The sequence below is a fragment of the Acinonyx jubatus genome, chromosome D1, assembly GCF_027475565.1.
Source record: "Acinonyx jubatus isolate Ajub_Pintada_27869175 chromosome D1, VMU_Ajub_asm_v1.0, whole genome shotgun sequence".
In the NCBI taxonomy this organism is placed as follows: Eukaryota; Metazoa; Chordata; class Mammalia; order Carnivora; family Felidae; genus Acinonyx; species Acinonyx jubatus.
This window is the reverse complement of record NC_069390.1, coordinates 56,099,284-56,125,928: the sequence shown is the minus strand read 5'-3', so window position 1 is coordinate 56,125,928 and position 26,645 is coordinate 56,099,284. Positions and strand designations below refer to the sequence as shown.

The following is a 26,645-nucleotide window of genomic DNA, read 5'->3' as shown; positions in this document are numbered from 1 at the left end:
AGTAAGCTTCTATCTTGTTTATGCCTCTAGATTAAGTGGATCTCTCTATTTTGGCAACCAAACTACTATCTCAATTCCTATAAGAAGCTACTACATCTCATTCATTTCTCTATTCCTTGAGCCCAGAAACATTAAATGTTGAGTTGGACTGAACTGAATTCTTGTTTGGGTTCCGTCATTCACTAGACATATGTCATACAGAAATCATTAATGCCCTTCAATCAGTTTCCTTTTCCACCCTGCCTATCTCACAGGATAGTTGAATCAAATGGCATGGTTTTCAAATTTGTTGGTTGCAAAGAGCCTAACAAAACCATGTTTTTCTTTGTGAAACACCATAAAATGTTTGTCAAGATACTTTGATCATATACAACAAGAATGACTTTACTAGCAGAAAATATGGTTATATTATATAAATGGAGTTCTCTGCATCTCAAAAAATATGAAAAAAAAAAAAGAAGACATATCTGAGTTTCTCTGTTAATATTTGTTTTCATCAAGTAAAACTGATTGGGGAAAAAACCTGAAATTTAGGTTCTAAATTGTGGAAACTAAAATGCGGAAGATTGCCATTAGTACACTTGAGGAGAGGTTTGGCTCTAGGATCACTAGTGTTCCAAAAGCACATGGCTTGAGAGGCACTGAGATAATGGATGTGAAAGCACTTTGGAAATGGAAAGGGATCATTACTACTATTCATATCAAATATGACTCCCTCTAAAACTCTGACATTATTGTAATTCAGCAGAACAGGCAAGGCAGAATGAGACTGGTGGGCTAGAGACCAGGGCACTCTAATGGCACAGGCTAAGAGTCAGGTCATCATTAATAATCACGCAGAAAAGTTCTGGGGAACTCTATCATGTTCTTTATAGCCCCAGTGTTCCCCAGTGTATCCCAAGCAGCTGGTTATTCCTAGAGTCAGTTCACTTTACATACTCAGTGTATGATGTAGGTAGCATTTAGTAAACGTCTGTAGAGCTGACTTCCATAACACCTTCACCGACCCTTTCAGGGAGAATTGCTTCCTTAATTTTGTTCTCTTGTCAGTTCATTCTGCTAGTAAAGCACTTACCATGTACGGTTAGTTACATTTTTGAGCACTACCTTTCCTAGCCTGCTGTATGCTTTGGGTAAGAAGCGACTGTGTCCCATTCACCCAAGCATCACTTGTGTTCACACAGTGCCTGGCACATAGTAGATGCTCAATGATGGCTTTACTTTTCAGTGAGTTACAAGAGGCAGACTTGAGGAAAAACATAGATGCTAATTTAAAACAACTCTTCCCTAAGCCAGTCCTAAATCCAAGTCTAGCCCTATGGTTACTGCACTGGCAAAACCAATCTTTCTGTTCCCAGGAAGCTAGGACTGTCACTATCAAGTGATTCTGATTTGCTGATTTTTCTGGGAACGATGCCACAGTCTCCTCACAGCCTTGTGGCTGTGGGAGCTAATCTATCTATGGGTGTTACAATAAACTAAATAGGTGTCATAAATGACAGACACCTCCTGTATGTCAACAGTGCAAACAGTTTCCAAGACAGAAGACATCTTGACTCCTAGGGGGCCATTCTAGAAAGGGGAAGTAAATTGCCTACATTACAAAAGATACACATTACTCTCTTGCCCCAGGGCCTAGAAAATAGAACACAGAACAATTACAAACTGACAGCAATTTATGTTGCCTCCATTTCATCCTCCCATACCTTCCTCTTAGCAGTTCTCTGAGTCTTGGATTAATACCCCAATTAATAACAGCTGAGGGCAAGTCTGTGGTCTTGGGAGAAATAACCTAGTGCTACACCAATATGAAGGACTACATTATTTTCATTTCATAGAAATAAACATTCCAAACAATCCAAAGCCTTTTAAATTCAATAGAATGATTCAGGGCCTTGAGGAAATAATGAGATCTATACATTCAGACACAGTGTTAGGCCTGGAGATTATCTCTGAATGTGATCTCTCACTGCCACAGTCAAGCTGGGTCTTACAGGATGTGAGATTACACCAGCAGAAATGGGACAAGATCTGGGCACTTTGTACATGAGAATTAACTCTTGTCTTAAGGATGGGGGCTCAAGAGAGTAGAGGGCCCAGCCTGGATACTAGAGAGGGAAGGAAGGGACTTTGGCTGCTTATTGTTTTTTCTAGGTGCTATGCTTAGGGAAAGAAAGGGACCACAAGATCCTTTATAGCTTTTCTAGTCAAATATACTGGGGGGGGGGGGGGGGGGGGTGGCAAAAGAGACAGGGACCTGGGACAGAGCCTCTGCAAGTTGGCAGGCAAGAGCTTTCATGTGCTGTCCTGTGTCGGAAGCAAGGGGCCTGCATCAGTGACCACTACTATCTGGCTAGACACCGAGGGATGATGAATGACATCAGAGAAAAGCCTACAGCACTAACCAAAGAAAGCATCACTCCCTTCAAGCAACTAAGGTCATCTGGAGCCAGCTGTTTGCAAATAGTGGGTTGTGTTTGCCAGCTTTGATTTACAAAACCTCAGGGCAGTTCCAATAACCACATTTCAGTTCAGCTCTATCAATATTTCCTGTCCTCTACTTGATACCTGGCCCTCTGCTACACACTGAGTGTGCAGAGAAAAACGAGACACGGCCTCTACCCTTAGAGAGCTCACCATCTGGAAGGGGAGATGGTCATCAAACAGATCATTACAACAGAGCAGTAAGTCCTAAGACAGAGGAAGCACAAGGAATTCTGGCAGCTCATGGTAGGACAAGTAGCCCAGGTACAGGGAACCCAGGAAGGTTTCTCACAAGGGGAGATTCATTGTTTTCCTCCTCACCCCATTTCCCCACAAGAATTTAAAGGTTTGATGACGTATTAACCAAGTGAAAAGGGGAAGACCTTCCAAGTAGACAGAACAGCCTTGAAACGGTATGATGATTTGGATGAAAAGCGAGAGGCCCAATGCAGTTAAAGCATGGTATCCCTGAGACGGGAGAAGAGAGTAGGGAGAAAGATAGGGACAGATGGCACTAATGTGGCATTGAGCTTCCTTTTATACCAAATTAGGGAGAAGGTTAGAGCATGGCACATGCAGAAAATTATCTTTTAGAGGAAAAAAATCCCAAGAAATTAACAAAAAAACAAAGAACACAGGCTCAAACAGAATGAATTTTATTTCCTACTAATTTACGTGGGACTTTTAGAAGAGGGATATCCCAAAATAAAACAACTCCAACAACTACTTTAAGGTGTCACAACTCAAAGAGGGTGTAAGTCACTCCTTTTAAATTTTAATAGCACCTTGTTATTTTCCTTTTAGCACCTGTCGCTTTCTGCTTGGGAGCATAAGTATCTGTGTCTTATCTCTAATGGTTTATCAGCCCTCTGAGGGTGAACCAGGTCTTTTTCATTCATCCTATAAAATTTTATTACAACCCAGTCTGAATAGGCAAGGCACCCTCAACAATGCCTAGCACATAACAGACATTCAACAATTGTTTCAGAACACCAGAGTTACATGATATCAGAACTAAAAGACTCTTTTTAATTTTTTAAAGTTTGTTTATTTTATTTATTTATTTATTTATTTATTTTGAGAGAGAGAGAGAGAGAGAGAGAGAGCAAGCACAAGCGGGGGAGGGACAGAGAGAAAGAGAGACAGAATCTCAAGCAGCCTCTGCACTGATGGTGCAGAGCCTGATGCGGGGCTTGAACCCACGAACTGTGAATCATGACCTGAGCCAAGATCAAGATTTGGACATTTAACCAACTGTGCCACCCAGGCTTCCCTCAGAGCTGAAAGAGTCTTAAAGATAATTCTAATCCCGTTCCTCAGCCTTTATGAAGACTCATAAAAGCTATGGACTCTCTTCCCAGAAAAAAATCACACAGAGAAAACATTTTACATATAATTTCAGGGCCTACAATGCCCAGAGGGGTAAAGTTAACTTATCCAGAGTTGTGAAGGTGTAATAAGTAGCATAACCAAGCCTAGAACACAAGTTTCCTGGTTCCCAGTTAAGGTCTCTTCCCACTACAAACTACAAATGAACAATTTATTTGGGTTGTTCCCTACTGGGAGGCTGCCAGATGTGGCAATGTCCCTCTGAAATTCCTTACTACAAAGATGACGCTCAGGAGAACATGCAAGTTTAGTGGCTTCTGAGGCCCAAAGACAGTGTGGACCTCTGCCAAGGAGAAAGAGGGGCAGCAGGAGATGTTCAGGGTTACATGGAAGCATTACAATAAACCAAAGAACCAAAAGTGATGTTGAAGTCTCCCCAAGTAGAAGAGCAAAATCCTTATTAACTGTACTGTTTACAGGAAGTGCTAGAATCCTGACTCAAAGCCAGACCTTCTGACTTTCAGGCCGGTGTTGTGTCCACCTCACCAACAAAATCCTCTGCACATCCACAGAAATCTAACCACCACTGAAGCAATCCTGTTGCTATGGGAATCCTAAGAAATGGGCTAAATAATCTTAGAATGCTTGGAACTAACTCCCAGTTATCTGTGATAATGGATTCAAGGAACATTAACATATTTTAAATCTGCAAATACTATAAAACTATTTGGCTGAAAATGTAATCTGCCTCTACTTGCCACAAACCATTCAAGTCAAGTGCATATCATTTAATGTGAGGTCCATACTGAAATAAGTACTAAGAAGATACTCTTTTAAAGTACCACAAGTAATGAAGCCAAATCATTTGCGTTTCCCTGTGATAACCTGGTATATGGACAAGATCAAGAGCTGGCAGAAGCAGACCCACCATAGATAATATCCAAATGAAATAACTGGAAATGACTAAAGGATGACCCCCCATCCTTTCTACCTCCAATATTATCCAACCAGTGTGTGTCTGATCTTTAGTTCTTGGCAAAAGTTGTACACTGTCCTTTTCTAAAATGGACCCCTGTTCCCTTTACCTCCTGGGCTTTAACTAGGTGCTTATATCTTCCAATGCCATGGGTAGGCTTTGTCTTGTAGTGCCGACTGGTGCTCAACAGAATGCCACCTAAAAGACAGAAAATAAGACAAACCGGTTTCAAAACTCTTCCAGGGCAGACAGATCACACATGAAGAGACAAATTTTCCACCACAAGACTGGGAATATTTGAGGACAGCAGGCCACTTACCGATTAAAGGACTAGAGCTACTTCTTAATCCTGGACTGACTCTCAGTTTACCCCTTTTTTTTCTCAACTTTTGGGCCCTGGACTATATCCAATCCCCACTACCTATCTTTCCTTGAGAAATTATCTCCTGCTACAGCCACTGGTGGTAGGAGGACAAAATACTTTCTCACAGTGTTCTTGTTTTCTCTTGTCCCCCAACAGGCAATAATCCTTTTAAAGTTTCTCATATGGGCCATACAGAGAAGGAGATGGGTGACAAATATAGCCAGGTAAGAGGACAATCACAAATTTCCACAAAGTTTTACAAACCATCTATTTATTTGTGCTAATATAGAACAACTTCCAACACACATTGCCAAGTGAATAACAACAAAAATAAAAACCTAAGATATAGAACAGTGTGTATGTATACTAAGCATAAACCAGGATCTCCATATACATATTTATTGTGGTAGGCCCAGAGATGCACCACTTGGATCTACCTTCAGGGAAGCCCTTTAATCCTAATTATTTTTATCCCTGTTTACAAATAAACTGTAGCTTGACACATGAAAAGATGTTTAACATCACTCATCAGCAAGTCAAAACCTAGCAGAATGGCCAAGATCAAAAAAACGAGAAACAAGTGTAGCAAGGATATGGAGAAAAAGGAACCCTCTTGCGCTGTTGGTGGGAATGCAAACTGGTGCAGCCACTGTAGAAAACAGTATGGAGGTTCCTCAAAAAAGTTAAAGATAAGGGGCTCCTAGGTGGCTCAGTTGGCTAAGCATGCAACTCTTGATTTTGGCTCAGGTCATGATCTCCCAGTTGTGAGATAGAGCCCCACGTCAAGCTCCACACTGGGCATAGAGCCTGCTTAAGATTCTCTCTCTCTCTTTCTCTTTCTCTCTCTCCCTCTGCCTCTCCCCTCCACACACTCTCTCAAAAATAAAATAAAATAAAATTTTTACATAAAGCTAAAAATAGAACTACCCTACAATCCAATAATTGCACTTCTGGGTATTTACCAAAAAAAAAAAAAAAACAAAACACTAATGCAAAGAGATACATCCATCCTGTTTATAGCAGCATTATTATGGAAGCAGCCCAAATGTCCATTGATAGATGAAAGGAAGTAGTGTGTGTATATATACAAAGGAATATTATTCAGCCATAAAAAAAGAATGAAATCCTGCCATTTGCAACAACATGGATGGATCTAGGGAGTATAATGTTAAGTGAAATAAGTCAGTCAGAGAAAGACAAATACCATATGATTTTGGTCATATGTAGAATTTCAGAAACAAAACATATAAGCAAAGAAAAAAAGAGAGAGACAAAGAAACAGATTTTTAACTTTAGAGAACTGATGGCTATCAGAGGGGAGGTGCATGGTGAGGTGTAAAATAGGTGATGGGGATTAAAAAGTATACTTACCATGATGAGCACAGGGTAATGTATGGAATTGTTGAATTACGATACTATAGACCTAAAACTAATATAACACTGTATGGTAGCTATACTGGAACTATTTATTATTTATTTATTTATTTATTTTTAATGTTTATTTATTTTTGAGACAGAGAGAGACAGAGCATGAACGGGGGAGGGTCAGAGAGACAGGGAGACACAGAATCTGAAGCAGGCTCCAGGCTATGAGCTGTCAGCACAGAGCCCGACGCGGGGCTCAAACTCACAAACCGTGAGATCATGACCTGAGCCGAAGCCGGACGCCCAACCGACTGAGCCACCCAGGCGCCCCAAGGAACTATTTATTTTTTAAAAAGCATGAGTAGAGCGGGGGCAGTGAGAGAGGGGGACAGAGGATCTGAAACAGGCTCTGCACTGAGAGTAGTGAGCCCAGTGCGGGGCTAGAACTCATGAACTGTGAGATCACGGCCTGAGCCAAAGTCAGATGCTCAACTGACCAAGCCACCCAGGAGCCCTGGAATTGGAATTAAAATTAAAAACTTAATTTAAAAAGAAAAAAGAGGGGCGTCTGGGTGACTCAGTCAGTTAAGTGGCCAACTTCAGCTCATGTCATGATCTCGCAGTTTGTGGCTTCAAGCTCCGCGTCGGGCTCTGTGCTGACAGCTCAGAGCCTGAAGCCTGCTTCGGATTCTGTGTCTCCCTCTCTCTCTGCCCCTCCCCAACTCGCACTGTGTCTCTGTCTCTCTCAAAAAATAAAAAATGTTAAAAAAAATTAAAAAGAAAAAAGAAACTATAGTTCAAAAGATATAGTGAATTGGCCAAGGTCATCCAGCAAGTGAAAGGCAGAACTGCAATTTAAACCCAGGTCTATCTCACTGAACAGCCTGTACTCAGATGGGTTATTATAATGTCTGAATTTCTGGAATATAAATTCTGGCTAGATATGATCTTTCCTAGCTCAGATATCAGTTTCTTATCTCTACTCTTTCACTAGAACCAGCCCTCCACAGCTCTTCTCTGTCTCTCTTACTCACTGTCTACCTTCTGGAGAAGTGTTAGTCCTAGGTTCTGCTCCCTTTCCTCCTAGTTCCTGTGGTCCTGCCCTCATCTTCCCAAGGGCCACCATTCTACAGGGAGGTTAAAAAGAAAATGGTGTGAAGAAGTGAAATGTTTCTTAGGCTTCTCTTTTCTAAAATGGACTTCCAAGCAGGTCTGCTCTATGCCAGGCCAATCAGAGATTGGCTTCAGAGCCAATCCTGCATTTACAACCCACACTATTTCATCAAGACAAACCCTAGATATCATGAGTCCCTTCCATGATATGCATTACTCCACATTTACTAGTACATGCCAAAAACTGTATAGACACTGGGACAAAGATGACTAGAATATGCCCCTTTCCCTGGAGACACTCAATGGGTACTAGGGAAAGATGATAGGAAAGCAGATAATTACCTTATGGTGCACAAATTACTTTAATAGAGATGAGAACAATGTAGTGAGCGCCTAGAGGAAGGAACAATGAATCTGCCTCGGTGGGGGGAGGTGGTGGGAGTAGGGGAGGGTAATGGGAATAGGTTCAGAAGAGGTAACAGATGCATTCTTTAAAGAGGAGCAAGAGGTAACAGATGCATTCTTTAAAGAGGAGCAAGAATTTACCATTCAAGGAAGAAGGAGGTATTTTTGACAGAGGTTCCAAAGGAGCACTGAACACAACTGAAGTATCTTCTTGGCTACTATCCCAATTCTGTCTCTCTGAATCTAAGACCTTTGACCCTTTGAGTCTTCAGGTTCCAGAACTGTAGTATGAAGCTTACTGTCTAGTGGGAGGAGGGAATCATTAACGGAATAGTCACAAAATAAATATAAAATTACAAATTGTGATACTGAAAAAAAAAAAGCACAGAAGGCTATGGCCATACAACCGGTGGATCTATTTTAGACTGGAAGATCAGAGAAGCCCTCTCTGAAAAAAATGACATGTGAACTGAGACCAGAATTCAGAGGAAAATAGTGGTTATCCACAAGGATGGGAAGTGATTAGAAAGCAGGAGGAGTGGGAGACTTACTGCTTATTTTATATTCTTTTGTATCTTTATTGTAGATAAAGATATACACATATTATCTATTCAAAAAAATAAATAAAACAAATTGAGACCTGAAAGGAATTTATTAGGCAAAAGACAGAGGATAAATGTTCCAGGGAGAGGGAACGGCATGTGCAAAGGCCCCATTGTGGGACACCACTTGGCACATTCAAGGAAGAGAAATGCTGTCAGTGTGCCTGAAGCAAAGTGAAAAGGGCACAGAAGATACCAGAGACTAGAGCAGGGGTGGGAACACACCACTTTCGGCCTTGTGAAGGGTTTGGATTTCAAGCTGAACAGCCTAAAGCAGGGAAAGTATATGACTGGTATGTTTTTAAAAGATCTCTTTGGTTGATGTATGGACAAGGGGGTGGGGAAAGAGAACGTGGGTAGGTTAGGAGATTCAAGCAGTAGCCTTGGCTGAGTTGTTGTTGATCTCACTGTATCTACATCCCCCCCATTCCATCCTCTAGAGCTTGCTCCTCAGCCACAGAAAGAACGCTTGCCATTCTGTATAAGCCACGCAGTTGTCGTGCCTCTGTGCCATGCTGGGCGGCCCCCCTGCCGGGACTACACCTCTCGGACTAGTGAAATCCTAGCCAGCCTCCAGCGCCAGCTCAAATATCACCATCTCCATGAACCTACTCTGTTGCCCTAAACATACAAAGACCATCGAATTTACTTCGTGGTTATAATTCTTGGATACTTCCGCTTTATAGTGAAACGTCCTGTGTAAATAAAGAAAACTCAGATTCCAACCACCATCTTTAAGTACACAGGAACTGAATCACCGCCACCTCCCCCCCCCCCCCCCCACTGGTTTCAAAAAGGTGATCTTTGAGATGGTGACACATCTTAGGCGAAAGCGCCACACTGCCTGCCGCAGCCTCTCATCTGCTGGAATTCCTTGGCGAATAAGCATTTTCAAATTCAGTTTAGGGCAATTCCTATAATTAGAGCAGCTGGTTAATTAAAAAGCTGGTTCAAGCTACTGTTAAATTAACCATTTTCCCCCTTAAATGAAAGGTTTTGGTCAAATTACCAGTGTTTAAACAGCTTAATTAGCCAGTTGTTTACGTTATAAAATGTACCAGTTTGAAAGCCTCTGATTTCTAATAAGTTCAACTGAATTCTTCCCCTGCTCCTAGTCATCAAACTGGCTTTCCTGCTGTCACATTAACATTGCAGCCTCCTAAGAGGAAAGGCAACTCTTTTCACTGAAGACACAGAACCCCAGGGTTTCAAAAGGAGGCTCTGAAGATCTTTCAATTAGCACAATTATAGGATGTAATCAGTATTGACTTCTCCCACATCACATCCCTTTACTTTATATATGCCAGCGTGACTGTCCTTCAGTGTCCTTGCTTATTAAACTGAAAACTAAACCCATTAATCTAGGATGGGGTAAACAATGTCATTTTACTTATTTCTCTTTCAAAATTAAGCACAAGTAATTTTAGCAGGACTATGCTGGAGAGAAAGAGAAAATTACTGGAGTAGCCCCAGTCAGGATTAATTACAGGATATTCCCTCCATTCAGATCCTTACACAACACAAGGGCAGGTATACCCCAGCACCTGACAAATAGTATGTGCTCAGAAATTGCTCTTTTTTTTAAAGGTTTTTAAGATATTTTACCAAGACAAACTACAATGAAAAACTTTTCCAGTTTTTCTAATTATAGTACACTGAACTACCTGGATTTGAATGTACCAGGTTTCTCTGATTCCATCTTTTTGCTCATGCTGTAATGAGAGGACTCTGAGTTCTCTTTATTTAAGCTCCTTAGACTTCTTTTTATGTATTTACTTCTACCTCTCTATGTACGTTTAAATCAGTAAGAAAAAGACAATCACTACAACCATGCCCATCTCTTGGAGAGAGCAGCTGGGATGGTACCCAAGCCCACAGAGAGAATGACGGGTAAAGGTAAGAATAGGGCACTGCTCCCCACTCTTTTCTGAAAATCGTTATAATTCAATCTTGGAATTTCTGACGTTAAGGATATCTCAAAGAACTCGTGAAAAATATCAACAAAACTATGTCCTTTCAAGTAGAATTATCTTGGCATGCCAGCATTGGTGCGCTTCTCTGGGCCTTCTAGGCACTAGGATTCCCTGACAACAATTATAAAATGGGCAAAGGAAAAGACAAATGGCAGGTAAATATATGAAAATACAGTCAACCAACTAGTAATCAAAGACATGCAAACTACAAAAACAAAGGATAGCATTTTTTAACTTATAATATTACCAAATATTAACAAAATTTTTTTTAACATTTATTCATTTTAGGGAGACACAGAGACAGTGTGAATGGGGAAAGGACAGAGAGAGAGGCAGACACAGAACCCGAAGCAGGATCCAGGCTCTGAGCTGTCACCACAGAGCCTGACATGGGGCTTGAACTCATGAGCCATGAGATCATGACCTGAGCCGAAGTCAGACACTTACCCAACTGAGCCACCCAGGCACCCCATAATATTTCCAAATATTAAATAAAAAAAAATAGTAGCATTCAACGTTGATGAGTGTAAAAAAGGGGGATTCTCAAATACCAAATAAGCATAAAATAGCACAATCTTTCTGGAGACCAATTTGGTAATGCACATCAATAGCTGTAAAATGTGCATTTCCTGGGGCACCTGGGTGGCTCACTTGGTTAAGCATTCGACTCTAGATTTCAGCTTGGGTCATAATCTCATGGTTCATGGGTTCAAGCCCTGTGATGGACTCTGGCAGCACAGAGCCTGCTTGGGATTCTCTCCTTTCTCTCTCTCTGCCCCTCCCCCGCTCTCATTCTCTCTCGAAATAAATAAGTAAACATTAAAAAAAAGAATGCGCACTTCCTTTGATCCAACCAGTTTGACTTTTAGAAATGTATTCTAAGGGGCGCCTGGGTGGCTCAGTCAGTTAAGCGTGCAACTTTGGCTCAGGTCATGACCTCGTGGTTCATGAGTTCAAGCCCCACATCGGGCTCTGTGCTGACAGTTCGGGGCCTGGAGCCTGCTTCAGATTCTGTGTCTTCCTCTCTCTCTGGCCCTTCCCCTCTCGAGCTCTGTCTCTCTCTCTCTCTCTCAAAAATAAATAAACATTAAAAATTCTTGAAAAAAAAAGTATTCTAAGTTAATAATCAGACAAGAATACAAATACTGATGTACATGGATGTTTATCATAGTGTTCTTTACATTGAAAAATCCTATGGGAATGCAAGCTGGTGCAGCCACTCTGGAAAACAGAATAGAAGTTCCTCAAAAAACTAAAAATAGAACTATCCTATGTCCCAGCAATTGCACTACTAGGTATTTATCCAAGGGATACAGGTGTGCTATTTCGAAGGGACACATGCACCCCAATGTTTATAGCAGCACTATCAACAATAGCCAAAGTATGGAAAGAGCCCAAATGTCCATCGATGGATGAATGGATAAAGAAGATGTGGTATATATATACAATGGAGTATTACTCGGCAATCAAAAAGAATGAAATCTTGCCTTTTGCAACTACGTGGATGGAACTGGAGGGTATTATGCTAAGTGAAATTAGTCAGTCAGAGAAAGACAAATATCATAAGACTTCACTCATATGAGGACTTTAAGAGACAAAACAGATGAACATAAGGAAAGGGAAGCAAAAATAATATAAAAACAGGGAGGGGGACAAACATAAGAGACTCTTAAATATGGAAAACAAACTGAGGGTTACTAGAGGGGTTGTGGGAGGGGGGATGGGCTAAATGGGTAAGGAGCACTAAGGAATCTACTCCTGAAATCATTGTTGCACTATATGCTAACTAATTTGGATGTAAATTTTAAATAGATAAATAAATAAATAAATAAAATTAAGTAGTAGAACAGTAACAACAACAAAAATCCTAGAGACAGCTTAAATTTCTCTAAATAGAAAACTGTTTGAGTAAATTATGTTTACTCAAAAGGATCCCTACAGGATATTTTTCAATAGATTTTAACATGCCCTATTTGATCCTAGCTTTAAAAACAAAATAAAAACCCCCCAAATCCTCAGATTTAAGTACCTTTCAAATACTAAAATATACTATAAAACTATAGTAACCAGTAGTATTAAGAAGGGTTAGTAGTGGCATCAAATATACACACAAATCAATGGAACAAAGTTAAAATAATCCCAGATCTATATGGAAACTTAGTATTTGAGTTTCAACCTATGGATTTTTCAATAAATGGATGTTTCGATAAATGTTGAAACAACGGACTACCCATTTTTTGGGGGGGGGGTGTGGGATTGCATCCCTACTCACTTCTAATTCCACATGGGTTACATATATAAAGGGGGAAAATATACCAGAAGATAACATGAAGATTAAACTAATCCTGGAACAGATATCTTTCTAAGCAAGTATCAAAATCTAGAAATCAAAGATTAATAAACTTAGGTATATAAAAACGTAAAACTTCTTTCCAACAAAAAACACAAAAAGTCAAGAAACAGATAACTAGAGGCAATGCAAAGCAGAGATGACCGAAAAATGCTAATTTCCTTAATATATTAAAACTATGTAAAATGAAAAAGCAAACAATCCAATAAAAAAATGGGCAAAAAATATAGACAGGCAGTTCATAAGGAAAGAAATACAAATAGACAATAAAAATATGGAAAGATGATACTCTCTCAAGAAATGTAAATTATGAGACATAATTTTTTACTATCAAAAAAATAAGATTTTTTTTAAACCCAGTTTTGACCAGAGAATAGAAATGTAAATTAATACAGCTTCTCTGAAGGGCAATCTGATGATACTTACCAAAAATTTTAATCACAATCCATTGACTCAGCAATTTCAATTCCAGGAATTTATCTTACAAATGTACAGGAACAAGTTCACAAAGAAGTATAAAGATTGTTGCTGCAGCATTTTTTGAAATAGCAAAAACTAAGAACAACCTAAATGTCCAGCATTAAGACACAGTTATACACACGTAAAATATATATGCTCGTATATGAACACAACTTGAAAAATATATAAGAAATTGTGATCAGTAGATACCACTAGGAAGTAAGACTGGGAAATAGAAAATTCAACTTTTCATCATACACCTTTTTGTACAGTTTATATTTACTTTTATCCTATGCATCCATATAAGTGCATTTACAATTCTTAGTTGATAATTTTAATTGTAATTAAAAAAAAAAAACTTTACTCAGAACACATACCAGTTCAAAATGAATTTTGCCTCTAATTGACAGGTAAGAGAAGAGACCAAAGCACTTGATCATAATCTCTTTTTAAAACAAAACGAAACAAAATAAAATGAACATCTAGCAAAATGTTAGTAATTGCCCAATCTGGGTTTATGTGATATATTATCTTTTATTTTCCCTCTTCCGTATTTTTTTAATCCTTCAAAATAAAAAGTGTAAAAGAGAAAAAAAACACGTTAAAAAAACAAACACAACACCTTTCCTGGACCCCACATTCCTCTCCACCTCCTTCTAATTCTCTCTGCTCCTGCTCAGAGGTCATAAAAACATTGTAACAGCTTTCTCTAGCTCTCTAACCCCTATTCACTTGTCAACTCACAGTTGACTTCCACAACTAGCCCCACCCCACCTACACAACACACTGCTTTCCTAAGATCACCAGTGACCTCCATGTTGCTAAAGACAAAGAATGTTAGGGTCTTATCTTTCATGATCTCTCAGCAGCACCCAGTGCTAACTCCAACATAGTTGACCACTCTTTCCTTCTTGAAACATTCTCCTTGTGTCTGACATGAAATTATACTATGCTGGTTTTCTCCTACCAGTTTGGCCTCCTTTTTTCAACCTCATTAGCCATCTCTTTCACCCTCTACCCAGTTTTTAAATGTTGGAGTTCCTAAGGGCCTGATTCTTGGGCCTTTTCTCCACTTGTTCTCCTCACATGATCCCATTCACTGTCATGACTTCAATTAACATTGACAATATGATGGTTTCCAAATGTACAGTTTCAATCCAGACCTATAATTTGAATTCAGTATCAATGTATCCAATGGGCTACTATCCTCCCCATAGACACTCCAATTCAACATGTTCAAAGCCAGACTCAAAATCTTCCCTTCAGGTACCGGGGTAGCTCAGTCAGTTGAGCATCCTGACTTTGGCTCAGGTCATGATCTTGCTGCTTGTGGGTTCAGGCCCTGCCTCCAGGCTTTGTGTTGACAGCTTAGAGCCTGGAGCCTGCTTCGGATTCTGGGCCTACTCCTCTCTCTGCCCGTGCCCCACTCACGATCTGTCTCTCTCTCAAAAATAAATAAACGTTAAAAAAAAAAAATTTCAAAATAACTATACTTATATCTTCAAGGTAGTAGAGACATATTCACTATGGATTAAGAAAAAAAAAAGATTATAAAACATTACATCATTTGTTCCCATCACTGCAAAACAAACAAAATCCATCTCTCTATCCACCTACTTATGTATGTATGTATTCATCTATCTATGGAGAAAGAGATATAATTGCCTAGAAAAAGACCTGTTAGGATACACAACAAAATGTTAAACAATAATTTCTGAATAGTATTATTTTTATTTTCTGTCTACTTCAGCTTCTTCTTGTGTATATGTATGTTTATTTCCCATATTCTTTAAATGCATGTCTTTCAATTTTATAATTAGATATTCTTAGTTATTTTTTTTAATCTCCTGATAGGATGCCATATGAAGTTCAGGGCACCTGAATCGGGGCACCTGGGTGGCTCAGTTGGTTAAGCGTCCGACTTGGGCTCAGGTCATGATCTCATGGTTGGTTCGTGAGTTCTAGTCCTGCATCCATCTCTCTGCTGTCAGCAAGGAACCTGCTTCAGATATTCTGTCTTCTTCTCTCTCTACCCCTCCCCCATTTGTACTCTCTCTCAAAAATAAATAAACATTTTTTTAAAAATGAAGTTCAGGGCATCTGTTATGAAATTTTCTTGCTTAAATGGTTTAATTTAAATCTTGTCAAGCTTTTAGAGCTAACTTCCAGGTTGTAGGAAGGAGACAGAACATGTTCTACAACACCAGTAGGAAACAATCAGACAAATCAAGAAGGGAGGACATTCTATAAGACAGATGGTCTGACCTAGTCAAAAAGTTACTGTTATGTAAGTGATGAATCAGGGGACTCTACTCCCGTAGCCAAAAGCACACTGTATACACTGTATGTTAGCTAACTTGAAAATAAATTATTTTTTTAATGTTACTATTAGAGAGAAATAAAAAAAAGTGGTAGAACTGCTCTAGATTAAAAGTGACATAACAGTGAAATACAAAGTGGGAAATTTCACAGGCTTTTGGTTATAAACAATGCCCAGAAAAGACATTTTGCAGGTAATTACGGAAATGGATAGAGTATTAGATGATATGGGAGCATTACTATTAATTTTCCTGAGTGAGATGATAGTATTGCAGTTCTTTAACAGAATGTAGAGAATGTCCTTAGTTCTAGAAATGCTGAGCTGTTTAAGAGTGAAGTGTCTTGATGCCTGATAGAGAAAGCAAAATGTTAACAACAAATTATTCTAAATGATGGGTAGAGAGGCACCTGGGTGGCTCAGTCGGTTAAGTGTCCAACTTCGGCTCAGGTCATGATCTCACTGTTCATGGGTTTGAGCCCCACGTTGGACTCTGTGCTGACAGCTCAGAGCCTGGAGCCTGCTTCGGATTCTGTGTCTCCCCTCTCTCTGCCCCTCTCCTGCTCACACTGTCTCTCTTCAAAAAAATGAATAATAATTTAAAAAAATAAATAATTGGTGGGTAGAAAACTGTTCACTGTATGTTCTTAGGGAAAAATTCTTTCAAGACTGTAAGCTTTCCAAATGGCAAGGACTGTATCCTCTCAACGTTGTATCCCAGCACCTAAAACACATCTTGGTACAATAAATATTTGTTGAGAGAATGAATAAATAAAAATAAGCCCATATTTTGAGATGCTGGGCAGTGGGGCTGGTAGAAATGGTGATGCTCTACATAACTGCTGCCATCTTCTGAAAAAAATAATAGATGTAAAACCTCTTCATGTACTGCCTGACACATATGAGGCGCTCAGTAAATGTTAGTTCCCTTCTTTTCTCCCTTTCCTTTGCCTCTGACTCTTTAGGCAGATGACAGATGTCATTAAAATCAACTACTTTGAAACTTCTCACATAATAGACAAAGTAAAAAGGGAAAGTAATTGGGTTGAAGCATATTGAAATTTATTGAGTTAATCAGATTGAATGGACATTTATTTTGGACAAAATACTGTAAGAAAAGCCCTTGCCTGGTAGATGACAGACATGAAATACAGGTCTGAAATAGTAGGAATTACAATTACAATAATTAATTTTAGGTATTTTATCTCATTGAATCTTCAAATAATTCACTGTAGCTTGTACTATAATTATCCTCATTGTTTTAAGTGAGGAAAGCAAGCTATGGCGAGGTAGCCAAAGGTCACAGAGTAAGTATGCGGTAGAGCTGGAATCCAAACTTCCCATAGAGCTCTTGCTCTTAACCACTACTTTAGATTCTTGCCCATTGCCCAATTCCACGTGAGGGGTGGAATGTGGTCCCAGCCACTCTTCTCAAAGATATGTTAGGAATATTTCTAGACAAAATTATTACAGAGCATTAGAGGGTCACTTAAAGCAGGCAGACTATATCAGGAAATAACCACATACCTGCAGAACAGATGGGATTTTCTCCTGAAGTTCTGAATCTAAAAAGAGGGAAAGAGTATGCTGAATAAAATTAGATACCCACATGTAATCTATACCATTACCAAAACGTGTATGCCTCTCATTAAGGAGAAGTCAATGCTAGAAATTCCCTTATTCCCTCCTTCCCATCTTTCCACAAATATTATTAAGTGCCTATTGTGTGCCAGACATCCTGAGGATATAAAAATAAGTAAAATGTCTCTCTCTATAGTCTAGTTGGGAGAGAGACATGTAAATAAATGTGAGCCACAATACATTGCTGATCCAGAATGAAAACTTATACAAGATTTGGTGAAACATGAAGGAAAATGTGGTCATTTCTGCTAGGGGGGTAAAACTGTTTGACTGGAGTTTTAAAAATGAAGAACTGTTCTCAACTATTTAGCCTTAAGGAAAAGCATTCCAGGGAGGGGTATGAAAGTGGTATGTTTGGGGAAGAGCAAGCAGCTGGATATGGGTAGAACTTAAGCAGCAGGGAAAAGGGGAGTTGGTGAAAGAGGTTCTCCTGGGCCAGGTGAGGAAGAACCTCGTACGCTGTGATAAGGAGTTTGGTGTTTACTCTGTATAGGCAGTGGGAAGCTCCTTGCCGAGTTTAAGCACAGGAGTGACACGATCAAGTTTAAGCTTTGGAAAGTTAACCTTGGCAGCAGGTAAGCAATGAATGGGAAGAGGTGAGACTGAGGCAAAAGAACTAGTGAGGTGGTAGTCTTGCATTATTAGAACATGCCCAGGGAGAGGAGAGGAAAGGACAGCAATGACTGCAGACTGAATACCGAAACCAAAGAACATGGAAGAGAATAATTCGGCTCTGTCAGCTCACTAGGTTATCAGGTTCAGCATCCTGCGAAGTTTTGAAACTAAATTGCAGAACAAGTTGGGAGACAAGCATATCTGTGATTAAATGCTGACTCTACCATGTTCAAACTGTGACCTTCAACAAGTTCTTTTAGATCTCTGTAACTCAGTTATCTCCTCTTTAAAATGCAGATAATAATAGTATAATCCCATGAGATTGAAAATCTATCTTAAACTCTCTGAGCCAGTTTCCTCTTTTGTAAAATGACAATATTTATATTTGTCCTGTCATGTTTTTGTAAAGATTAGAGAGAACATGTAAAATGGTTCTATAGTAACTACTTATTGAAGAGTTGACTGATTAATGATGGAAAAATAGATTAGATGGAAAGGGAATAATAGGAGAGAGGCCTCAATAAATGTAAAGGATTAAAGAAATCATTCAGGCTCATGACTGTCATGTGGTCCAGGGAGATATACAATTCATTGTTTTATATTATATGGCCGCCACACATAAAACACTCAGTGAATATCTCTACTGAATAGAGAAATAAACCACCAAATGCCATTCATTATCATCTAGAGAAGATGGGAGGTAGCAAACTATATATGCAAGGCAGTGAAAAAAGAACTTGGGTTTGAATCCTAACTCCAACAACATATTAGCTATGTCATCTTAGAGCAATTAATTTACCTCTCTGTACCTAAGTTATTTATGTATAAAATTAAGATAATATGACCTGTTTCACGAGATCACTATAAGGATCTATTCGTTCATTAAACAAATATTTATTAAATGCCTACTATGTGCAAGACACCATTCTAGGCTCTAAGGATACAGCAGGACACAACACTAACAAAATCCTTTCTACATGATGCTTATATTCTAGGGGACAGATAGGGAAGACAATTTAAATATCTGGTATCTGTACACATACATATATATAAAATATGTCAGGTGGTGATACCTGCAATGAAGAAAAACAAAGCAAGGTAGGAAATAAAGTCTGATTGGGGTGGAGGGAGCTATTTTACATAGGGTAGTCATTGTAGACCTCTCTGATAAGATGACATCTGGGCACAAACCTGAATAAGGTAAGGGGGTCAAGCCATATGGATATCTAAGGGAAGAATGGGCAAAGATCCTGGGGTAGGAGAGTGCTTAGATCATCAAGGACTAGAAAGGGAGCCACCAGTATGGCTAAAACTGAGTAAGTAGTAGTATGCGGATGAGGGAACAGATTATGTAAAGCCTTGCAGGATATGGTGGAGTGTAGATTTTATTTTGAGTAAGATGGGATACCGTTGGAGAGTTCTGAGAGAGAAACTTGATTTTAAAAAGAACCACTCTGTGGGCACCTGGGTGGCTCAGCTGGTTAAGCCTCCGATTCGAGTTTGGCTCAGGTCATGATTTCACTGGTCATAAGTTCAAGCCCCACATCGGGTTCTGCCCTGACAGCCTGCTTGGGATTCTCTCTCTCTCTCTCTCTCTCTCTCTCTCTCTCTCTCCCTCTCTCTCTCCCTCTCTCTCTTCCTCTATCAAAATAAATAAAAAACATTAATAAATAAATGGACCACTCCGATTAGAAGACAAAACTAAGTTTTGTCAAATACAAACTAAGTTTTGTCTTCTATCCTTCACACTAAAATCAAAAAGGAGGAACAGTTAGGAGGCAGGATGATGGTAATAAAGAAGATTAGAAGGAACTGGTCCCTAGTAGTGTAGCAAAACAGAAAGCATGAGACCTGAAACTGGAGGTGAGAAATGGTCTGATTCTGTATATATTTCATAAGTAGAGCTGAGAGGATTTGTTAAAGAATTGGATGTACAGTGAGAAAAATAACAGTGTCAAGACTGACTGCAAGAACTTTGGCCTGGGCAACTACATGAATGGAGTTGTCATTTACTGAGAATGGGGAAAGAGAAAGATGGCAGGAGAGTTAATACTTGAGATGTTTAGCAGACACACAAGTGGAGATGATGAAAGACAAATGATTGGTGAACCCTAGCCGAGTGCAAATATTGGCTATATTTAACCACTGTTATTAATATCCTTACCTTAAGAGAGAAAAGACTTGCTTAAAAATGGTATCATTCCTTGGACACAGCACCTACAGCAAAATAGCCATGTTAGGACAACCTTAACCATTCATAGCCTTCCAAGCACTTCTTCAAAAAGAGGCTAGAAACTCAAAGCACACAAACCAAAAAGAACCCAAAGGCTCTCGTCTAGCAAAGATGATGTCCTTCAGTTGACAACAAATATGTAAGCAAACCAAAGTCATCTTCTTTCTTATTCCACCCACTATAGGAAATGCTAAAACAAAACAAAACAAAACAAAACAAAACAAAAAACCCAGAAGTTCTCTTTCCATGCTGCTCTTTTTTTTTTTTTTTACCTTATTTTCCCTTTCCAATTTAATCTATTTTTTTTCTAACATCAATCAACAACTATGCATCTGCCAAGCACAGGCACCATGCAAGGGACTTTCTTAATTCTTCCTTAATTTTCAACACACTGCAAGGCAATTTTACAGGTGAGACAGCTGAGGCTGTCTCACTGTTTTACTGTTTTACTCCAGACGCTATGCCTCTGTTACAGCATAGTCTCAATAATAATAATAATAATAATAATAATAATAATAAATGCCAATATCAACAAAACAATGACAGGAGACAGTAGCAGTGGCAACTTCCCTGAGTTTCCACCCTCCCCAGTTATTTCAAGCTCACTCTGCCCTACTGGCATCCATTTGAAAGATCAGTGGTATAACTTTACTAAGGGAGTGTTTAACATAGAGGTCTTTTTATAAAGTAACTAGATAATAAATACTAAATGTCCTAAGACTCTCTAATGTAAAGAGACAGTCCTGTCCTCTACAGGTAACAATTTAAATCCCTTCAACATGTACATGTTAAAAACCTATTACACAAAGAAAGTCTGAGAAACTGTCATAGATAAGAGAAGCCTAAGGAGACATGATGACTAAATGTAATATAATATCCTGGATGGAATCCTGGAACAGAAAAATGACATTAGATTTTAAAAAAATGAAAGAAATAGGAAAAAAATATGGACTTTAGTTAATAATATATCAATATCAGTTGATTAATTTATGAAAAGTGTAAGATAATAATAGTCAAAACTGGATGTGTGGTATGTGGAAATTCTCTGTACTATCGTTGCAACTTTTCTGTAATTCTAAAACTAAAATAAAATAATTCTAAAACTAAAATAAAATAAATTTTATTTTGGGGTCTGGATGGCTCAGTTGGTTAAGCTTCCGACTCTTGATCTTAGCTCAGGTCATGATCTCATGACTCGTGAGATTGAGCCCGGTATCAAGCTTTGTGCTGACAGCACAGAGCCTGCTTGGGATTCTCTCTCTCCCTCTCTCTCTGCCCCTCCCCTGCTCACACACACACTCTCTCTCTCAAAATAAACAACAAAAAAATAGTTTTTTTAATATAATAAAATAAATTTTATTTTTTAAAAGGCTGTTATGTGCCAACTACTGTGCTAAGTATTAAAGGGAATATAAAAACAAATGTAACAACATAGACAGACTTTGAAAATATTACACTAAGTGAAAGAAGCCAGTCACAAAGAGCCAGATATTGTATGACTCCATTTATATGAAATACCCAAAACAGGCAAACCTATTGAGAAAGAAAGTAGATTAGTGGTTGCCTACAGCTAGAGTCTGAGATGGTGGGGATGACACCTAAGGGATATGGGGTTTCTTTTTGGGGTGACCAAAATGTTCTAAAATAGATTGTAGTGAAGGATGCACACTCTGTGTGTGTGTGTGTGTGTGTGTGTGTTTTAAAGTAATCTCTAAGCCCAACGTAGGGCTTGAACACATGCTCTTCCACACTCTACTGGATGAGCCAGCCAGGCACCCCATACTCTGAATATATTAAAAGCCATTGAATTGTACACTTTAAATGGGTGAATTGTATGGTATATGAATTGTATCTCAACAGAGCTGCTAAAAAAAAGGAAGCACAATCCCTGTCCTGTAGGAGTTTGAATGGCTGGAGATACAGACATACATCTATATTAAACAGCTAGGTGGGCAACTGGGTGACTTGGTTGGTTGAGCTTCTGTCTGACTTTGGCTCAGGTCAGGATCTCATGGTTCATGACTTTGAGCCTGGCATCCAGCTGGCTGCAGTCAGTGCAGAGCCTACCTGGGATCCTGTCTCCCTCTCTCTCTCTGCCCCTCCCCCTCTTGCACTCTCTCTCTAAAAAATAAATAAGCCTTAAAAAATAAAATAAAATAAAAATAAACAGCTAAGCAATATACCACAAGCATTATATGATTTAAGACAAAATAGGTGATACGAATAATAAGGACCTCTGGCAGGAAATTCAGGTGGAGATGGCCAGGAGAAGTTCTTAGCGTTTGGGGTGATACAGACACTGAGAATCTGCTCAAAGTCATGAACATTCTCCCCAGAAGATTCACCCATACACCACTATGCTAAACTAAGAGCTCCTCAGGGGCAGAGGTCATGTTGTATTCTTCTCAGGCACGTGGTAGACTTTCAGTCAAGGTTTGTTTTTGTGAATAAATAAATGATTAGAAAGTGAATGAATGCCATTTATTAAGCACCCACATCTGTTTTGTTGAGTACCTACCATGCATCTGAATCAGAATAAGTATTATTACCTCATTTTACAGTTGAAGAAATGGAGGTTAAGTAACCTACCCAAAGTCAAACAGCCACTATCAGAACTAGCATACGATCTTAGAATTCTCTGACTCTAAAGTCCATAATTTTCCCACCATTCTATATCCTGTTACATATGTGTTAGAGCTTAAGAAATTGGGCTGGGGTGATCAAATTTAGGAAAAGTCTCTCAGAGAATGTGAGGTCATGAAGATTGGAAAGGATATGAATAGATGGAAGGAAAGGCAAAATGCATAGGCAATCCTTAAAACTGCAATTAAACCAGATACTAGAAGACTTTGTAATTATGTGCACAATATGCTTAACCTAATATTAGCCCACATAAAAAGCAGGTAGGCAACGGGGAGCCTTGGGAGACAGGAGCTCCAGCCACCAGCCATCACACCTTGGCCAGTACTTCCCCTCTGTGAAGCTGGAGCAGATTAGTCTAAGATTCCTCCAGGCCCGGGGTGCCTGGGTGGCTCAGTCGGTTGGGCGTCTGACTTCGGCTCAGGTCATTATCTCTCAGTCCGTGAGTTCGAGCCCCGCATCGGGCTCTGTGCTCAGAGCCTGCAGCCTGTTTCGGATTCTGTGTCTCCCTCTCTCTCTGACCCTCCCCCATTCATGCTCTGTCTCTCTCTGTCTCAAAAATAAATAAACGTAAAAAAAAAAAAGATTCCTCCAGGCCCAAGGTCTACCAACCGTGACAAACAGAATAGAAATGAGTGAAGAAAATATATTAAGTGGGTTACCTCATACAGAAGAATTGGATGGGAAGAAAGATCTAGAGGACACTGATTTTTCCTCACTTTAATCATTCAGATTTCTGAGTCTCTACAAAAGCAAAGGATTTAATTATCTAAAAGCCAGGATTAAGGGTTGACAACTTTCTGGAAGACATTCAAATTGTAGCGTGAACTCTCCCTTTCAGCTCTGGGAAATGTGATTCCTCTTCCCTGCGATGCTCGATGCTCAATGCTCGGCATTATTTATCAGAACAAAAGTAATCTATTTTGGGACTGTATCCACAAATACCCACTCCCTCCCAATCAGCAAATGAAAAGCAGCAATAGCTCCACAGCAAATGGGAGAGGAGGTGGTGACGCTAGTGAATGAATGAATGAATGAGGACACAGCTGCTGCAGTGGGTTACAAAAATACTTGTGCCATGAGCTCAGGAGCCAAGAACCAGGGGACTGCGCAGCTAGAGAGAACTGAAGTCATGGGGAGAAATCTATACGGAATGAGTATCTTCACACACCCAGAACCCCAGGGTGAGTGGTGACAACAGTGAGTCAGGGGCCCATGAAAGCAACTGAAAGTTGTTTTACAAATATTAACAGAATACATTTCTATATCAACAAATATTTAAAGTAGCAGTTACATCACGTATTGAGTACCTTCTCTGTGGTAAGCACTTTGCTTATACTATTTCAGTTCATCTTTACACTAATCCTGATAGAGGCATAATTGAGATAATTGCATCCATTTTATAGAGGAAAAACCAAAGGTTTAGGAAAATTGCCCAAAGTTATAGGTTTGATAAGAGGCACCAAGAATTCAAACCCAAGTCTGAGTGAATCTAAAGTCCACGCCTTCCATTCTACCACACTACCTCTCAAAAGAATGATACTAATTTATATTAGTATGAAATTCATATGCTAATAATAATGGCATCAATAATCCCACCATTCGCTGAGCACCTGCTATATGCCAAACATCATTTCCCTTAATCCTCACAACTATTCTGTGAGGTAGGTATTTCTACCCCCATTTAACTGTGAGGAAACCAAAGCTCAGAAAGGTGAATTCGTGTGCCTAAAGCACACAGCTGGCAAGTGGTGTTCTGGCCAACTTTTTCCTAAGTTCTTTCAAAATTGCTTTTGTTTGTAGTTTTCCCTTTGGCCAAGTCTCTTCCTCATATGTTTAATATGTTGACTGTCCAAGTCCATCTTTGCACTGAGTCTTTATGGCTATTAGGAGAACAGATTATAGATTCACACAAACCTGGGTTTAAATACTGAAACTTCCATTTTAATAGCTAGCTGTCTGATCTTTGGCAAGTCACTTAAGAAATATTTGGCCTCTGGGGCGCTTGGGTGGCTCAGTCGGTTAAGTGTCCAACTGTGGCTCAAATCATTTCTCAGTTTGTGGGTTCAAGCCCTGCATCAGGCTCCATGCTGCCGGTTCAGAGCCTGGAGCATGCTTCAGATTCTGTCTCCCTCTCTCTCTGCCCCTCCCTACTCATGCTCTGTCTCTCTGCCTCTCAAAAATAAACATTAATTTTTTTTTTTTTTTTTTTAAGAAGAAATACATTGCTTCCGGGCACCTGGGCGGCTCAGTTGGTTAAGCATCTAATTCTTGGTTTCAGCTCAGGTCATGATCTCATGGTTCATGAATTCAAGCCCCACATCAGGCTCTGTGCTGATGGTGCACAGACTGCTTGGGATTCTCTCACTCTCTCTGCCCCTCCCCTGCTCGTGCTTGCATGTGCACACTCTCTGTCTCTCTCTCTCAAATAAATAAATAAATAAATAAATAAATAAATAAATAAATGTTAAAAAATATACTTGGCTCTGCATACTTATGATTTACTTACATGAAAGACCAGAACAGACAAATCTATACAGACAGAAAGCAGATCAGTGATTACATGCGGATGGGCAGAGGGGTGAATGAGGAATGACTGCTTATGGGTACAGAGTTTCTTCTTGCAGAGAAGAAAATGTTCTGGAATTAGATTTTGATGATAGCTGCACAACTCTGTAAATATACTAAACACCACTCAATTGTCCATCTTAAAAGGGCAAATATTATGGTATATGAATGATATCTCAATTTTTTTAAAAAGAAAGAAACGTCTGGCCTTCCACCATAACTGCTGGATGGTACTTCTAGGCCACAGTTGACCTTTATTAAGCCCAATTTCCTACCTTCCTCCAGGGCTAAACTGTTTCAAAATACCTGTGGTTACCTGAAATTTAAGTCCAATCCCCTACATCTCCCCAAGTCTCATCCCCACATTTCTCTGCACATTCTCCCTTGGTTGAAGTCCCACTGCTTCTCTCATTCCCAATATCTTCTGGGCCCCCTGGAACTCCAAACGTGTTCTCATTTCAAGGCCTTTGCACATACTCTGTCTGTCTGAATTCTAGCATTCTTTAAGTCTTAGTCATGTAACATCCTCAAGAAAACTTTCCTTACTGCTCAGATGTACCTGGATCCTGCTGTTATACACTCACATAGCACCCAGAATCTCTTTTGGGGCATTTATCACAATTAATTAAGTAGTTATATGCTTAATTGGCCTATTTTGCTAAGAATATAAGCTCCATGAAGACAGGAAACTGCTACATCCCAACACCTACCATACTCTGGCACATTGTGGGTGGTCAGTAAACATCTGCTGATTAAATTAATAAATCCATCCAAACCTCATTTCCTTATCTTTAAAGAGGTTATAAAAATATTTACCTCATAAGAGTTGTTGATACGATTAAATTAGATAATATATAAAAATGACTTAGCAAGTGCAAGGCACATTGTTAATGATCAAATTGGTAGCAGTGATGATGATGTGGTGATTGTTCAGCTCCTCATTTATTAAACAATATGTACTTTAGTGTGTGACAGGTGTTAAGGAGAAAACCATGAACAAAATAGTAAAATATCCCTGTCCTAAAGAGCTTACAGTCTAATAGTAACCAGAAAATAGCCAACTTCCTGACCACTTTCCTGGGCTTTGGGACTCCCTGCCTTTCTAGGCACCCTGAAACGTGTGCCCTCCTATGTCACATCTTATGTCCTCCTAATTCATGTCTGTTGGTTTGTCATTTGCTTCAGTCCTCACTGCTCTTTGTTTACATGAA

General features: G+C 39.4%; 1 protein-coding gene across 1 annotated transcript in view; it reads right to left on the bottom strand.

Annotated features, from left to right (window-relative positions):
• The window catches only part of MRPL48 (mitochondrial ribosomal protein L48), a 66,980-nt gene that overhangs the window by 22,540 nt on the left and 17,795 nt on the right, over nucleotides 1-26,645 (bottom strand). The window contains exons 3-6 of the mRNA XM_053202534.1: nucleotides 20,158-20,210; nucleotides 17,265-17,302; nucleotides 13,388-13,441; nucleotides 4,899-4,987 (exon numbers count right to left, since the gene is read on the bottom strand). Coding sequence (XP_053058509.1) covers nucleotides 4,899-4,987; nucleotides 13,388-13,441; nucleotides 17,265-17,302; nucleotides 20,158-20,210 — 234 coding nt within the window. The remainder of the gene's footprint in view (nucleotides 1-4,898; nucleotides 4,988-13,387; nucleotides 13,442-17,264; nucleotides 17,303-20,157; nucleotides 20,211-26,645) is intronic.